Here is a 17,939-nt window from a genome sequence, read left to right as displayed (position 1 = left end):
CGCACGCCTCGGAGTTGCCGTCTTCGGGAGAAGAAGGAGTCGCCGAAGGATCCATCATCGATCTGCATCTTCATCCTCGTTCTTCATTCTTTACCTTTCTCTTATTTAATTTCCAGCAAACTGCTATACTTCTATGATGTTCTTATACACTATGATTGAGTAATTCCCTTGTTGGGTTTTAAGGGATTTTTCAAAGGGATTCATGGATTGGTTTCTGGTTTGTTAGACTAGGGTTTATCCTTAGATTTCTTCGTCTAAATTTGCGTTTCGATTATGTGGCTTGGATCGATAATCTAGCTACTGCGATTAGGTTGATTTACTCACCGAAAGTGTTGTTGAATCGATTAACCCTATTTATATGAACAAATTCTCTTAGACGGCGTGAGTCGAGCTAAAGTGTTTTGTGAAATTATCAAACTAATTTGTCTAGACACTTAGAGAACTGAATGGGAGTTTAGTAAATCTGAGTGAATTGATTTGTGATTAATACTACGTGAGTAGGTTAGTCTAGGTTTGATTTCAGGAACAATCTATTGAAAACTCTATGTTTAATTCTCTTGTTAGCTAGTCTATGATTCCTGGAAAATTCCCTAACGCCCAACACCTTCTCGTATTTATTTGATCTTATTGTTTACTAGTTTTTAAGTTTATTATTTTCTATTTTCGTCACTGTTCACAACCTCCAAACAAACACCCATATTTTCATCTTAGCTCAGTTCTCATCTCAAGTAAACTCGTATTGCAGTTACTTGGTCTTCAGTGGATCGATCCCTAAGTACTACAACGTACAGCTGTGCACTTGCAGATATCTAGGGTTATAAGTTAAAACATGAAGCCGCGAAGTCAACCCTAGCAGCATCAAATTTTTCCGGGAACTTTCCTGTTCAAAAACTTGATGCGGTGTGTCGTGAGGGTGTCAAGTTTTACCCTAAATGAAATCAATAGCCGCAAGTGCACATCTGATCGATTGTAGTACTTAGGGATCGAACCCACAGGGAAGGAGGATCTTTCCTGCAAAAGCCTTCGAAAGAAATATAAAGTAAGGAAGTCTAGAACCAGACGAGTTTTGTGAGGGTTTTGGTGGTGTGTTTAAAACGTAAAAACGAATCCTAAAGAGAAAATACGGGAATTAAAATGACCTAATAACTAAACTTAACGAAAATGGGTAAAACGAGAAAAACGGCTAGACCTAATTGCTAAGTGAAAATCGATTGAAAGAGTAAAGAAACTAGATTAAAGCATGAATGAAAATCGGTGTAAATCTATAAGAAAAAAGGCGCTGGGGTTCAAGGAAGTTTTCTCAGGGGTACGAACGATTCAAAACATTGCTAGAGAGTAAATTTGATAAGATCTTAGCTTAAACTTTTCGAACTGGAGTCACGGACGTATGAATACACCACTGTCGTGATCATAGACAACTATCTCTCTCAACCCTGACCAGTAGGTTTCCACTCTGGCCCTGGAAAAGAAGAGGTGGATTATGTTTAAGCTCGTCAGCATTCACAAATCGCCCATAAGTAGGTTTCCACTCCTATGTTTGTTTTGCTCTCCCAAACTAGATCTGACACCGGATGAACACTTTCGTGTCACCAAGCATCTGGATCAGATTGTAGTTCATGACGCTACTCTTATGCAGTAAAAACGAATTCAGAAAAAAGAAGTTCTAAGATTCGGCTCAAAAGCTCATGGAATCCTCACCAAACATATAAATCCCCATCGAAAATCCCTTAGACCCAACAATAAAACTACTCAGACATAATAAACAAAATCAAAAACATAGTATTAAAAGGTAGAATAGAAACCGAAATTGAAAAGAAAGAACAAGGGTTTTTCCCAAAACAACTATATATAGAGAATGCTTTGGGCCGGGTCAGCCCAGGACAAACTGGGTACTGACCCACCCTTTCTGGGTTGCTGGAGCCACCCCTCGGCCTCTTGAAGAATTCCTAGACCGAAGCCACACACCGAGGGGTACTGGAAATGGATTGAAACGTGAAGAACACTTGAAGAACATGCATGAAACTTGTCTTTGATTAAGCTTAGATCTTTGCACGTGAAACAAACTTGTTTGTGATCTGGGTTGGTGACAAGAAGGCCTCGGTATATCTCACACCGAGGGGTTAGGTCGAGTTTTAGAGCATTAGACTCGGTAAAACAAGCACCTTGGATCAGAAGACACCGTGGGGTTAAGGCGAGGTTTTGGAACTTTGTTTCGTGTGAAGTGCACCTCGGTGTAGTCACACCGAGGTGGATATGTCGAGGGGGTCATGTCACAGAGGAGGCCGAGGTGTAAAGGCGAGGGTTTGATACCGAGGTCAGCTTCCACACTTAGACAAATCCCAGATCGATCCCAATAGGTGCTTAAGCTGATACTTAGTCGTTTGGGGATCAGTTTGGTGAGCAAAGGTGCCTCAGTGTTGTATGACCGAGGTTTTAGCCCAAGGTTTAGTCCAAAATCTTTGTAAATAGGCCTCGCTATCATGACAAGTCGAGATGTTCACACCGAGGCATGACATAACACTTAGCACACAGTAGCATCCCTTGAAACCCGAATTGACATGCTTATCTTCTGTTCCATGTAACTTTCAGCTCCCAACTCCAAATGACAGAAGACCAAGTACAAGGGAAATGGGACTCAACCATCTCAAAATTTGATGAGTAACTCAATTGCATCAGGTGAGTTCAAGGTCTCCCGGAGGGCTAATCTTTGAAGTGCATTGAACGGGTCCAATTGGCTTCTAGACATGTCCTTCTTCCGATTGCAATATCTCCTAGCTCACGACTCCAAATATCTTTATTCCAATCGGTATAGAAAATAGACTCAGTGCTCTCAAACTTTTATGAAGACCCTGGAAGCCAGACCAGAAGGGAAGGCTTCCCGGTAATGGTGTCTTTGAGGCGTATTGGGTTTCTCCGGAATGAGTACGAGACAGATTTGTCTTCCGGTAACCATATCTTTCAGATCACTGCCTTAAATTCCTTGATTCTAACTTTTCTGGAAGCTTGACTCAATTATCTTAATCTTTGATGAAGAACCCGGAAGCTGAATCGGCCGGAAATACCTTTCGGTAACGTGATTTATGAAATGTATCTGCACCAGATATTTTTGGCCGAGAAGCTTAAGCAGCTGGTACGTGTTTTGGCTAAGAATCCTACCCGCGTTATCGATTTCAGCCGAGAAACTTCGACCAGCAGTACAGTCTTTTGCCGAGAAACTCCATATTGCCTTTCTTCACTATTTTTGATCATTTCAACACCATTTCTTCACCAGGTTCAGTTTCTCCACTCCAAATAAGCTCCAAAAGCAACTGTTTAACACTCTAAATCATGCAAAACTCTCTTAGACCTAGTGCAATCTCCTAAGTCCTAAATTAATGCTTAGAGACCTAAAATGTATGCAAATGAGACATGATTTGGACTTAAATATGTACAATAAATGATGCAATTTATGAATATATCAGATATAGGCATGAGTGCCCACAAATTCATAATATAATATTTAATTTATTAAAAACATAATGTGCTAGCCAATAAATGAAACTTTTATTTTAAATTAATAAATATGACTGTTATATTAGTTCACTAAAACTGACACTTTACATTCCCGATGAACCACTGTCCAAGATACTCATTCTCTGCCACCACCCACACAGGACTTGACAATAATCATTTGCTTAGATCCACACAGGGTTTGACATAATCCTTTGCCACAACCCACAGGGCTTGACGGCCACAGCCGGGTAAACTCACTCATAACTACAAACAAGACAGACGCTTCATATTCCCCAGGAACCATCATGTCCCAAGTACTCATTGTATGCCACAGCCCATAAATGGATTTGACGATTAATGCATCTGCCCAATCACAGGATTTGGGAATTAATCCTGGTGCCACCGCCCTTTACAGGGTTTGACAATGATTTGTCAGTCCTTTCTCGATCACTACAACTTCACAATATTTAGTCTGTCAAACAATCACACACTAGCATTAACTCCACACTGATTAATTACTATTATTCCTCACTAGCTTCCACCTTCAACATTTATGATTCCGCAATCATTACCCATTTCCAACTTCATTCAGTTCTGTTAATTCACATATTAATGTTTAATTCATAATATAAATAAAATTGGGTAACCAATTATGAATGATGCATATGGTCAACTACTTAAACAACAAACAAGCAAGTACTATCAATCATCAAAATGATGTGTAGATCGTCCCCTGATTCGCAACGGTTCACCGGGAAAATGCTTCACAAGATGGTTGGTCGGATTGGTCTCCTCCTCCTCTCTTTCTCTCTCCTCCGGTGGACCTGCTCAACTCTGGAGGTTCTGGGTGGCGGCGGGACTTCGGTAGGGCATTACCGGCGTTGAGACTCTGCTTTCCTTTCCTTGCACGAGTTCCTTATATAGGGGGAAATGGAATAGGTTAGATTTAGGGTTTTAAGGAATAATATACGCTTGGACTTGGTTTTTGGGTTTAGGGGTTTTTTGGTGGGCTTGGATAGTTAGATCAAAAGTTAGAGAAAGGTTTTTAAGAGTTAGGGTGCTGAAAAAAAAATAGTCCATAACCCTAGATTTGGGATGTCACACTAAAAATATTGAAAAAATCCACATGAGGTGTTTTATGAGCCTCAAGGTACAGTAAAACCTCTATAAACTAATAATGTCGGGACTATGATATTTTATTAATTTATCGTGATATTAATTTATCTATAAATTAATAATTATTAATTTATAGAGAAAATTTGCTTTCCCCTTATAATTTTCTAAATATTTCTTTGGAATAATGTTATATTTTAAAATTTTAACAAATTTCGTAATGTAAATTATGTTTAACAATCATAACTATCGCAATAAAATAGTTTTTAATACCATATTGAATTATCCATGTAAAAATATACATGTTCATAAGTTTAAAATTTATAAAAGACTATGGTTACTATCCGTATTATTGATGATAAAATTGAAGATAACACTACAATACATTTAAAAACATTTACAGATAAGAAAATCAATTATCACATTAAAATTTATCATAAATTATGAATGTATATCGTAAAACATCAATAAAAGCTACTGATATAATAATTAAATAAATAAGATCCAATGAGATTTCAACCTTAAGTAAAAACAAACACATTAGTCATATTTCAAAATACTATATTTACATATATTTGTATAAATATATATAAGTATTAATTTATGTTTTTGTTGGGACCATATATTTACATAGGGATTTCAAAAAAAATTATTATCTTTTTATCTTATCGAATTTGATGAATTTTTACATTGGCCCAACTTGGAACCAGTTAAATTTATTAATTTATAGTGATTATTAATTTATCGAGTATTAATTTATAGAGGTTTTACTGTACTTTATGTGTTATGAGCCTCAAGGTATTTTGATCATTATGACTTCATAAGTTTTTTTTCTACATTCTTCTTTCTTAGATTGATATGATTTCAGGTATAGAAGATCTACTAGGTGGCAACCACAGAGCATAATTTTCATACCAGCTTTCAGATGAAAATAACTCGTAGCTAGGTACAATACCTATTTGGAAGATAAGATCTAAAACTTAAACTACCATGTCTCTAATATCAGAATTCCAGACTCATAGTGGTACAACCACAAATGAGAGTTTTAGTAAAATTAGATATGTGTATCAGAATATTAGAAAAACTTGTATAAGAAAATGGAAGGTTTTATCATTTGAAACACTCAAAGATTACAAAAATCCTTAGTTTTTTTCAAACTTAAACTTACTCACTTAGCTTTGTTTATGTAGCATACAAGTCTCCTTATTTATAGTATAATCATAAGTAATATTTCATAGAATATTCCATCAGATATTTTACATACAATTTCTTCAAACTTTTATTATTACATGATTTCAACACTCTTATCATTGTCAAACCTAACTTGTTTTACATACATGAGTAACAAAAGAAGCAAAAAAATACATACAAACCAAACAACCATCTAAATAATGTAATGGCGAAAGTAACGGGAATGCCAAGAAAAATATTTTCTTTTCCAAAACATAGTCAATGAAAACCAAAATAAGCAATAATTTAAATTTAGAATTTTAATTTTAACTTTAATTTTAGTTTTCCTTGTTCTGTTACTTGAAATTTCTCTCTTCATCATTATATTATTAAAAAAAAAAAAAAAAATCTTCCGGAGTTACATCTGTACTTTTTATGGCGTTTCCTCTTCGTGTCTAAGAGTGCTTCATTTCCATTTCCTCTTCTGGTAACTTTTACATTCTTTATGTAATGAGCATTAACAGGTATTCGGATCTTCGGTGATTACAACAGTCAAAATGTGTATTCGTCTTGTTCATAATTTTACTTGATGATTTTGGAATTTGAGGATTTCTTTTTATGTGAATGATGTGCATTGGATTCTCTGCGTGTCTATGGTTAGATTACTGGAAAATGCAGGAAAGCTAGAGAAAAGTACAAGAGAATTTAAGTGATTAATGGTTTTTCAAATCGATATTACAGTATAATACGAATTACCCGAACATTATTTGCTCTATTCAAAAATTGGTTCTTAATCAGGTTGTGATTTGAAGTATCCGGTCTGATATTCTCAGATCCTTATTTTTTTTGGGTGTAACTTGGATAGTAATATTATATCTCCGAATTATATGTACCCGAATTTTACCTGCCAATGGACGACCTTTTTTCGGTAATGCTCAGGCCTAGGTTAAATAATAAGTTAAAATTGATTTTTCTCGTCATTTTTGTTAATAACATGCTGTTGTGGGTGTCTTAAACAAATAGGATTTTCTTACGCTATTTTACTGCTCGCTTAATATGATTAAAAGTATGTAAAAAATAGACATTCGATTACTTACGACTTTCCCACCGCATTATTTTGGAAATAAGTGCCAAATTTAGACGATCCATCTAATTAGTCCAATCTATTAACCTATCTTTGGATTAATTTCGAAGACATTGACTTGGATGATCTTAAGCAATGCCATAAATATATAGCAGAACAATGTAATATGGTTCTTACTTTGATTTGATCAACTATTTGTGGAATCTGACGTGCGCATTTCCTGGGAAAATCTTATCCTTTACTAGGATAAAATGGATGAAAACAATGCGGCAAAGTTAACCGGAATCAAGCAGATTGTGAGGCTAAAGGAGATTCTGCAAAAATGGCAAACGGTCACGATTGGGTCAAAGTCAGATGATACCGAGTTGGGAGCTAGAAAGCACACAGCCATCATTTCACCTGTTATCAACAAGAGGCTATTGGATTTGAAGACTTGTGACTCCGACGAGGAAACTTGCCAAAGTCCTGAGCCACCACCTGATGTCCCTAAAGGGTATTTGGCGGTTTATGTTGGACCTGAGCTCCGGAGATTTATAATACCCACAAATTTTCTAAGCCACTCTCTGTTCAAGGTCTTGTTGGAGAAGGCTGAGGAAGAATACGGCTTTGATCACAGCGGAGCGTTAACCATACCTTGCGAGGTCGAGACTTTCAAGTTCTTACTTAAGTGCATTGAGAACCATCCTAAAGATGACACCACAGGTAAATAAGCTCTTCTTCCTCTTCATCCCTCTTGTTAAATAAAAAAAGTTAACACCGTTCTTTACTATACGACATATTAAATTCTTACTTTGAAAGTCAAAAGATCAAAAACAACATCTTAGCCTCAATTTAACGTTACTTTTGAACAATTTTTTTTTTTTAAAAAAGTATGTTGGTTTGAGGGAAATATTGAATCTTCAATGTAGTCTAATAATTTTGGAGAGACTAGAGATTTATAGGGTTTTATTTGTTTGTTTTGCAGCTCGAGATTCATTAGAAACGGAAGAGTAAATAACAAGTCACATATAAAATTCTTTCTATTCTGTTATATTACCATTCTCTTTTTAACTTGTATTAGTGCTGATGACCCGTAATGGCAATTATCAGTTTTTCTTTGTATTTTCCTGATTTTAATTTGTCTTCTTCTTCTACTTCTCCATTGTTTGTTTTTGTGTGAAAAGGAAGAGAAGAGATGATATGTTAAAAATTGAGGAATTGATGGTCAAGGAATCAGTGTGATAGAGATTTGTTTTATTGCCAATATATCATGGTGTCACTATTTCTATGATCTGTTTAATGGAGTACGCTTAGTTTTAGTGATTTAGGCAGTTGAGAAAGTATGTAACCTAAATTTTGAGCTAGAGGGACAGCTTGAACCTGCAGGACATAAAGGAACAGTAAGATACATATGTTACCACTATCAAGGGTCGAACAAAGTGACCTCAGTGCGTACCAATGGGCGATACTTCAGTGCATAGAACATCTCAAGATATCAGCGGCTTTCGAGGTTTGATACATGCTTCCAGAAGCCCTAGTCAACAGTCAATGTTAGGAGCCTCCGTGAATAGATTTGCCAGATATACCTAAAAAAAAACCCCAAAATATAGTTGAAAATTTTAAAAAATTATAAGGATGAATTGAGGAATCTACAAGATATGAATGATAGTTTATACTTACTTCTCCTGGATCCTCTGAAGCCCTCCAAAAGAAATCTGGTCCCAATGAGATGGGTCTTGCTTACACTTGGTGAAGAAATCAGCAAGAGTTTCAGCCGCCTGGTCACCATGGTATGTTTTCCAATGATATGATCAGGCTTCCCCTACAACTCTTTGAAGATCTAAGTTGCAACATCATGTTAAAAAAATCCACATTCATATGTTTGAGTCAAATAACATGAACAAGAATAATCAAATTTTGCAGCAAGAGAAAGGATTTACCTCGGTGTAATTTTCTAGATACAACTGTTGTAACAGATGCAAGAAGAAAACCATAAACCTAAAGATTGCACACAGAATTAACGTGTTTCACCAACGATGCGTTGGCTACGTCCGTGGGCAAAGAAGACTGATTTTATTACGTAGACAAAAAATTCAGAATGCGTCTGAGATTAGGTTAACATGGTTACTTATAGCATGAACCCTAGTTAACCCTATCGCAATTAGGCTTGCTCACTTAGGCCCATGTAAGAACCTTCATGCAGAAATACCGGCCCAAGTGCACGCAGACTTCTACATTGCTCACGCAGGCTGTAGTCTTTGATGTCAGCTTTCACAGCATGTAGATCTCAACATCAGCTTCGTGCAGCGTGTAAACTTACACACGCAACCTCAAAACATAGCATGTAAACTTAACATTCTACAAGTAACCTGCATGCTTGATCGTGTATGATGCATGCTGGATCGTGCATCCTGGATGCTTGATCCTGCAGCCTGTATACTTGATCGTGCAGCCTGCACGCATCTGCATGCATCAACGCCAAGAAGCTTCTATGCTCCAGGATTCAAGGAATATCAACAAGTCTCCACCTTGACTTGAATCCTCTAGGAAGCTTCTACGCATTAGGATTTAAGGTGTATCAACTTCAATCCTACTAACAGATGTACTAGATGCACCATCATGGTGCCAGATGTACCAAACGTCTCCTTTGCCTCAGAATGCCAAACATGCACACTTAGTGTGCTAGATGTGCCAGATGTTTCAACTATCATAAAACTCGACTTCTTTTCAGACCAGATGTCCAAAACCGGACTCAGATGCTCCTACGGAGCCAGACACCCTTCACCGGGCACTGATGCTCATGCAGAGCAAGACGCCCACTCGGGCCAGATTAGCAGCTTGTGATGTTCAGCAAGTCCAAACAATTTTTAAACTTGCTTTGAGGAACTGCCTTCATGAAAATATCTACAGGATTATAGCAGTTCCTACCTTTTTCACGTTGATCCTCACTTCTCACCTCTAAGAAAGTGATACCTTACGTCAATGTGCTTGGTTCTTTCAGGATAAACTTGATATTTAGATAGACAAATCGCACTCTGACTGTCACAATATATGATAGCTTGATCATGCTGCAGACGTAGATCACTAACCAGTCCCGTCAACCAGATACCTTCTTTACCTGCTGGTTTTGTAGTAGACAAAGTCACTGTAGACTGTAGTATTGCTTTCCAGCTAATAACAGAGTCACCTAAAGTGAACACGTAGCATGTCATTGATCTTCTGCTATCTATATCTCCAGTATAATCAGAATCAGATAGCCTGTCACCTAACATGGACTCTCAGATGTACCTCTAATATATGAAAAAATCCGCTTTACAGCCAGCCATTATTCCTTTACTGGATGTCCCATGAACCTGCTAACAATACTGACTGCATGTGCTAAATCTAGTCGTGTGAAGACCATAGCATACATCAGGCTTCCTACAGCGCTAACATAAGGAACTCGAGACATATACTCAATTTCTTCTTCAGACTGAAGACATTCCAAACCTTGCTAAAACCTTTTCGATGTAGGTTTTCTGCGACAAGAAAAGCTTCATTTGTTTTCTATCTCTGAAGATTTTCATTCCTATAATCTTCTTCGCTGCACCCAGATCTTTCATCTCAAATTCGGAGCTAAGAAGATCCTTCAGCTTCTGAGCGTCACACATCTTACTTGCAGCTATCAGCATGTCATCCACGTAAAGCACCATATAAATATATGATCCATCTTTTAGCTTGTTGTAGTAGACACAACAATCATAAAGGATCCTGATGTATCCCAACTTTTTCATCTAGCTGGCAAATCTCTTATACCACTGTGTAGGAGACTGCTTAAGACCATAGAACGACTTTCTCAACTTGCACACATAGTCTTCCTTCTCTGGAACTTCGAAACCCTCAGGATGAGTCATGTATATCTCTTCTTCCAACTCTCCATGAAGAAAATCAGTCTTCACATTAAGTTGTTCAAGATGCAGACCCTGACATGCCAATATTGGTAGCAGCACTCTGATTGAAGTGTCTCTGACTACTGGTGACTTGTTGTAGTCAACTCCTTTCTTTGATTGAAACACCTCGCAACAACCCGAGGTTTGTACTTGACTCCTTCTGCAGGTGATATCCCTTCCTTTAGTTTGAAAATCCACTTGCAAGTAACAATCTTTCTCCTTGGTGGTTGTCCGACCACATCCCATGTCTGATTCTTATCATGAGACTGCACCTCGTCTCCCATTGCAGATACCCATTTTTCAGCATCATACCTGATATGGATTCTCTGTACGTAGAAGGCTCATAAGTATCTACCTCTTCAGCGATCTGTAGTGCATATCCGACCATATCTTCAAAACTATATCTCACTGGCGGTCCAACTCCTATCCACTTTGGTCTATCTTTCACAATACTGCATGCTGTAGTTCCAGATGGTTGAGTTTCTTGTAGAGTTGGTTCTGGTTTAAATTCTTTTACTTATTTTCCTTGACCCTCTTGGTGTTGCTGCACATCGCTCTCTTCACGTTCAACGTCGTGCTCCACCTGCTTGTCAACACTACCACTCTCTGCAGAAAACGTAGGCTCTCCTGAGAATCTGATCATAGAACTTTCATCGAATACTACAATTCTGCTTGTAATAACTCTCCTTTCTGATGGAAGATCATGTATTATCTTCTTTGCTCTTGGCTCAAGCTTGCCTTCACTCACGTGGTAATAGACTGGACAACCAAAAACTTTCAGGTAAGTGTAGTCGGCAGGTTTACCTGTCCCATCTCAATTGGCGTTTTGCATTCAATACCTTTGTGTGGTCCATGATTAATCAAATAGCATGTAGTATTTACAGCCTCGACCCAAAATCTTATTTCTAAGCCATCATTTGAGAGCATGCACCTCACCCTTTCTAGTAACGTCTGATTCATCCATTCAGCTACACGATTTTGCTGAGGTGTATCTCTAATTGTGTGATGACGCGCAACACCTTCATCCATACAGAATTGAGTGAAAATCCAACAAACAGAACTCCAAGCCAGTATATCTCCGCAACCTTTTAACCTTCTTCACTGTTTGATTTTTCTACTAAAGTATTCCTGATGTAAGATTGGAATCCACCAAATCTTATTGATCACAAGATGTAAAAATTGACAAGTTAGATGGATCGAAGATCACCACACAAAGGTGTGAAAGCCTTCAAGATGAGATCACAAGCCTAAGTCTAAGTGATTCCACACAGAGACAAAGACTCACACGACTTCTCGAGTGAGGAATCACATACACTCTCTATAGATCGCACAAACACAAGAGAAGTGATTCCACACAATTCTAATGAACAAAACACAAACGACAAGACTTTTGCAAGAGAAACTTAAAACGTTTTTTGATTAATTCCAGGGTGATTTTTACAAGGAAATGATTGAGCTTATATAGAGCTCATACACACATTTTTACAAAGAAAATAAATCAAATAATTAATATAAATAAGAAATCAATCAAAGGTTTGATTGATATGGCCTTTATTACTTGATTTTTGGTAGCATGTGGAAAATGTGAAGGTTCCTTGTATCTGGACAGCTTGGGCATGAAGTAGGGACGCCTTGGAATATTCTGGATCTTGTTTATGGTCTCCAAATCAGCCTGTTCAAATAAATTAAAGAGATATGTCTGGTTGACCATATTTGATGTAATTGGCTCCATATATGGAAAATGAGAGGTCAAGGGAATCAGCCTAATCTCCTGCATGGTGATGTATTTGAATGATTCTCAAAAGCTTCTAGATCAAATATAAACTCTCCTGGATGCCATACACGAATCCTCATAGTGCCAAATATGGAAAGTCTATCTTTTGATTGATTTAATGTCTCTCGGGTCAACTGCCGGTTTGTGAACTGATATGAACCGATCTGGGCCAGGTCCGAGCTGTTCTTGGATCCTTGATGGGTCAGGAATGTGGACCAAGTAGGGTGTTGGATTATTTCTTCGTGGTTGGGCTGAAATCCTTCAAGAGATGAGCATATGTCCTTAACGGGCTATTTGAATGATTTTGAGTTTGTGGGCTTGTTTGGGCCGGCACTCCTTGATTCTCCATGGTTCTGGGCTTCTGAAAGGCTTTTCAAGGATGTCCATGGTGGATTAGGGTTGAGCTGCATCATCTCTGGTTTGTGGCTTTCTCTTCTGGTTCGATGACCGCATCATTTCCATTGCTTGAAATTCTTGAAAGCTTCACTTTTGTGCGTCAGCATGAACATCCAGGTTTTCTCTTGAGTAGTCATCAATTATGGATACAAAATATCAGAGACCTCCCAAAGACTCCACGCGAGAAGGACCCCAACAGTCAAAATGAATATAATCTGGTGTGTCTTTTGTTCTATGAACGGTCTTAGGACACTTGCTGCGGTGAAGCTTTCCATAGACACAATTTTCACAAAACATCAGACTCTTGACTTCATGACTACCAAGAAGATTTTCCTTTGACAGAATTTGCATTCATCTTTTACTCATATGGCTAAGCCTCATGTGCCATAACGTTGTCATATCTTCCTTGTGAATATTTGGGGATGCAATATTAGCTGAGCCTGTAACCGTGTAACCTTGCAAGATGTTCAAGATACCATGTATGAAACCCTTCAGGATCGTGTTAGAACCCTTGCAGACATTCAACACTCCATCTCCACCAGAATACTTCAAACTCCTGCTGTCCAATAGAGTCAGAGATATCAATTTTTTTTGTCATAGAAGGAGCATGTCTCACATTGTTCAACGTATAGAATCTACCATCATGTGTCCTAATGTTGATTGATCCAATCCCAACAACTTCGCATGCAGAACTGTTAGCCATCTTGATACTGCCATTATCTATATGCTCAGGTGTGGAAAACCACTCTCTTCGTGGACACATATGATAGGATGCTCCGGTTTCTAGGATCCACACATCAGAAGGAAGTGTGTGTTCATTCACAGCCAGTGCAATATCTCCTTCTGACTCACACTGTCACCGTCGGCTACAGTAACAGAAGCGGATTGCTTCATCGTCTTAGGATAATCAGTTTTCCAATGCCCTTTTTCCTTACAGTAATTGCAGATATCATCTGGTTTAAAACCTTTCGAGAATGTGCTCCTTACATTCTTCTGCCTGCTATTTTCACCACTAACAAGCAATCTGAAAGCTTGATTATCTGCAAATGTACATGATGCCTGATGTCGAAGCTCTATACTATGAAGGGATAATCAGACATCTTCCAGAGATATAGTCTCTTTACCGACTATAAATGATTGCACAAATTTCTCGTATGATAGCGATAGTGATATCAACAAAAGCAGTGCAGCATTCTCATCCTCCACCTTAACATCAATACTACGTAATTCTAGCAGTAATGTGTTTAGCTGATCTAAATGATCCCTGAGTTACATACCTTCCCGCATTCTTAATTCGAAAAGACGTTGTTTCAGAAGCAGCTTGTTCGTTAGAGACTTTGTCATATACAACGTCTCTAACTTCCCCCATAATCCAGCCGCAATCGTTTTTCTTGCAACCTCGACGATGATATCATCTGCAAGACACAAAAAAAATTGATGCATGTGCTTTTTCTTCTAGACTTGCCATCTCAGCAGGGTCACCCTTGTTATTTTTAACTAGTGGCGCTCACAAACCTTGTCGCTACAGCAATGCTTGCATCTATATTTGCTAGAGTCTGAAACTGTTTCTCCCAGTGAACTTGTCAATCTTCACGTTTATTTCAGACATCTTCTCACCAGACACGGAAAACTCCCACAACCTGAAGCTTTGATACCAGTTTGTTGTAATAGATGCAAGAAGAAAACAGTAAATGTACAGATTGCACACAGAATTAACGTGGTTCACCAACGATGTGTTGGCTACGTCCACGGGCAAAGGAGACTGATTTTACCACAGAGACAGAAAGTTTAAGATTACATCAGAGATTAGGTTAACATGGTTACTTATAGCATAAATCCTAGTTAACCTTAATCACAATTGGGCTCGTTCACTTAGGCCCATGTAAGAACCTTCATGCAGAAATAGCGGCCCCAAATGCACGCAGACCTCTACATTGCTCACGCAGGCTGTAGTCTTTGATATCAGCTTGCACAGCATGTAGATCTCAACATCAGCTTCAGCGTGCAGCGTGTAAACCTACACACGCTACCTCAAAACGCAGCATGTAAACTTAATATACTGCAAGTAACCTGTATGATTGATCGTGCACGCTGCATGCTAGATCGTGCATCCTGCATGCTTGATCCTGCAGCTTGTATGCTTAATCGTGCAGCCTGCACGCATCTGCAAGCATCAACAAGGAAGCTTCTATGCACCAGGATTCAAGGCATATCAACAACGGCCACACCTCTAACCTCGAGATCCATTTGCAAACCATACATTTCTCTGTTATGAAAGGCACACGGAGGATGTCACAATACTGAGATCCGTATACTTTCTCTAGACGCTGACCACAAGTGGTTCTTGTTGCATCAGGAATCAGCCGAGTAATCTGTGAAAACATAAGATAGAAAGTTTCAAACATCATCACATAGACACAAGAAGAAGAATCATTGAGCTTACGAGGAGGATTCTTGGAGTAATGTTAAGTTCTTGTTGAGAAAGAAAACCGAACATTTCAAAGTGTTTAATTACTAACCTGACCACCAGTGTCAGGGTAACCAAGAAAATTGTCCTGAGCAAAATAACCATGCGGAGAGAGGATCACAACGTTAAACACCATTGGGATCCTTCCAAGGAAATTTTCGAGAGTGCAAGGGTCTGGTGCCTCGAGAAGGCAAGAAAAAGTCAGATCATGTCCAGGACACGCTCTACGGTGTCTCCCCAACCTCTCTCCAGACCAATCTCCTGGAACTTGTGCTCAAACTCCGAGTAAAGTGTCTCGGGTTTCAGCTCCATCAGATACTCCTCTGCTTTCCTAAGAATGTATTGCAGTATGTTTAGGCCCTGGATCTTGTCGTTAAGCATCATAGTCTACACAGAGTAAAACAGACTTATTAAAACTTTTTATTCAGTCAAAAAATGGAGGGAAGAGTTGTTTGGGGATCAAACCTTGCCCTCGTGGCTATGGAGGCAGAGGAACTTGAGCAGAGGACGCAATCTCTCCTTGTCGTGGAAGAGCTTTGACGATTTAGGAACTCAACGCCATCTCCAATGTATTTGGAGAGCGTAGGAGGAAGGAATGTAGAATTGAAGGGCTCGAAGTCAAGCTCGAGAGTGAAAATGCCATTCTTACTGCAATTTAGTCATATTATTGGTTGACTAAAAGAAAAGACAGAGAGCATTCCTTCTACGAGCTCTTCTTTAAAGTGAAGATACTCAGAAGCTTGAAGCTCATCAACAACAAGAGCAAGGAGGTTTACTCTTATGTAATCCCAAACTCCAGGTCTTGGCCTAACAGCTAAAAAAACCCATGGAGGCAACACAATTGCTTTCTGAGTTGATCAAAGGAGTTCGAAGAAAGCTCCACCTTCAAGCTTCTTCTCTGTTTCTTTAGGCATTGCCTCAAATTCAGCAATGATCTGGTGATGTTGCAGAATGCCTTTCCCTTTGGCTTCAACCCTGAAAAATAAAGAAACAGAGCATTCAGGAATGTAATCTTTCAAGAGAAGTTAATTTTTTCAGGTGTATTGTGTGTGTACCTTGAGAGCAAAGTAAGGACTTCGTTTCTTTGAGAAACAACGTCTAATCCAAATACTCTCTTTGGCTCTGGACGCGCGTTAGTACACGTTCGGCTTTGCCATTTTCCATACACTCGAAAAGCTCTTTCTTCCAGCTGCACGGAGTATAAAGAAAGAAAATTGATAAAATCAAGAAATGTAAAGAGATGGAGTCAATGAATATTAATGCTTCTCTTATATGTAGAGAAATTGATTATGACTTGTAAAGTTGATCAAAGCTAACATTTTTTTTTTCTAAACTTTGTAAGTTAAATGTTACTTTTCATTTCCAAGACAATGTAACATTACAAGAAAACAGTCTATTTTTACTAAGAAAACAATCTATTTCTACCCGTTAGAAATTCACTAAGAGTTTTTGACAGAATTTGGCGTCACATCTATCTTGTCGAATGTATAACCGAGAGATTTCTGACCAATTTTGAAATTAATAGATGTGGTTTATAATAAAATATTGAAAGAATCATCTCTTTATCCAATTAAGGCTATGAATGGTAAGAATGAAAAAGCGGTTTTGGACAAAAAAAGATAAAAACTGCTGTATTATCACCAATCAGTGTTTTTATGTAGGAAATTACGTTTTTTTTAAATGAAATTAGTGGATTTGTCGAAATGGTAAAAAGGAGTACCTCTGTTAAAACCTGAAACGCCATCTTATCCCAGCGGCCCAAACCAAAAATCGCTGTATATAATATTTATTATGTTTTAATTAAAAAAAATTCTTATATATGCGTAAAAATATGTAACACTCTCACTTCCTCCTTTCTTCTTTTTAACCAAAATAACATACATAACCATAAGAAAAAAAAATATAAAACTCTTTAAATAAATTGTATCAAATACATATAAATAAAATGGACACATTTTTTTATCTTTCTTTTTAAGAATTTTTATTATTAATTAATAAAAATTTCTATATATAACGAAAAAGTACATCTCTCTCACTTCCTTCTTTTATTTTTTTATAAACAAGCAATACCATAAAAAAGAAAAATAAATAAAACTTTTTAAATAAAATCAGCTTTAAAATAAATAAAAAGAATAAATTGTATCAAATTACATGTATGTGAATCAATTAATCTCTAATCAGAATATGGTTAATTTAATTTATAAATATATAAAATCAGAATAAGACCAACATAAAATCATCGTAATTACTAAATCAAACTGATCTCCTATCAGTTATAAACAATTTTGATAACGTATAAAATTATTGAATACATTATTAAATGTGTAAAAAAATTGTTTGAGGATAAATCAAATATTTGATGGTATTTTTTTGTTGTTTTGTTTTTAATTTTAATGATTTTTTTACTTAATTTAATAGTATATATATATCAAAAAAATATAATTAAATTTAGATATTTAATGTTCACAAATATATATATTTTTTTACTAACATAAAACCAACAAGAATACAATTGTGATAATTCAATATAGTATT

The 17,939-nt window shown here is 37.4% G+C and overlaps 2 protein-coding genes across 2 annotated transcripts; one reads left to right on the top strand and one right to left on the bottom strand.

Moving 5' to 3' along the window:
* Positions 1–6,185: 6,185 nt before the first annotated feature.
* On the top strand, positions 6,186–8,080 carry LOC18013819. The gene is made up of 3 exons (XM_006419070.2): positions 6,186–6,262; positions 7,105–7,561; positions 7,824–8,080. The coding sequence occupies exons 2-3, from the start codon at positions 7,111–7,113 to the stop codon at positions 7,850–7,852; spliced, it is 480 nt and encodes a 159-aa protein (XP_006419133.1). The 5' UTR covers positions 6,186–6,262; positions 7,105–7,110; the 3' UTR covers positions 7,853–8,080.
* A 434-nt stretch (positions 8,081–8,514) lies between these two features.
* Positions 8,515–17,148, bottom strand: LOC112084539 (sucrose synthase 4). Its single transcript, XM_024153687.1, is given in 13 exon segments — positions 8,515–8,616; positions 8,779–8,800; positions 15,158–15,309; positions 15,381–15,450; positions 15,452–15,596; positions 15,599–15,791; positions 15,870–15,943; positions 15,946–16,052; positions 16,101–16,379; positions 16,460–16,499; positions 16,502–16,593; positions 16,845–16,906; positions 17,125–17,148. Coding segments are annotated over 13 exon segments (1,362 nt in total).
* Between the last annotated feature and the right edge of the window lie 791 nt (positions 17,149–17,939).

The sequence above is a fragment of the Eutrema salsugineum genome, unplaced genomic scaffold, assembly GCF_000478725.1.
Source record: "Eutrema salsugineum unplaced genomic scaffold, Eutsalg1_0 scaffold_4, whole genome shotgun sequence".
In the NCBI taxonomy this organism is placed as follows: Eukaryota; Viridiplantae; Streptophyta; class Magnoliopsida; order Brassicales; family Brassicaceae; genus Eutrema; species Eutrema salsugineum.
This window is presented reverse-complemented; position numbering and strand designations above follow the sequence as displayed.

What these genes read in the sequence shown, in the direction of transcription:
- LOC18013819 (XM_006419070.2), top strand. Translation starts at nt 7,111, where the DNA reads ATGGATGAAAACAATGCGGCAAAGTTAACCGGAATCAAGCAGATTGTG. An exon ending in TCCTAAAGATGACACCACAG is followed by an intron (nt 7,562 to 7,823) that starts GTAAATAAGCTC and finishes TTTGTTTTGCAG; the next exon opens with CTCGAGATTCATTAGAAACG.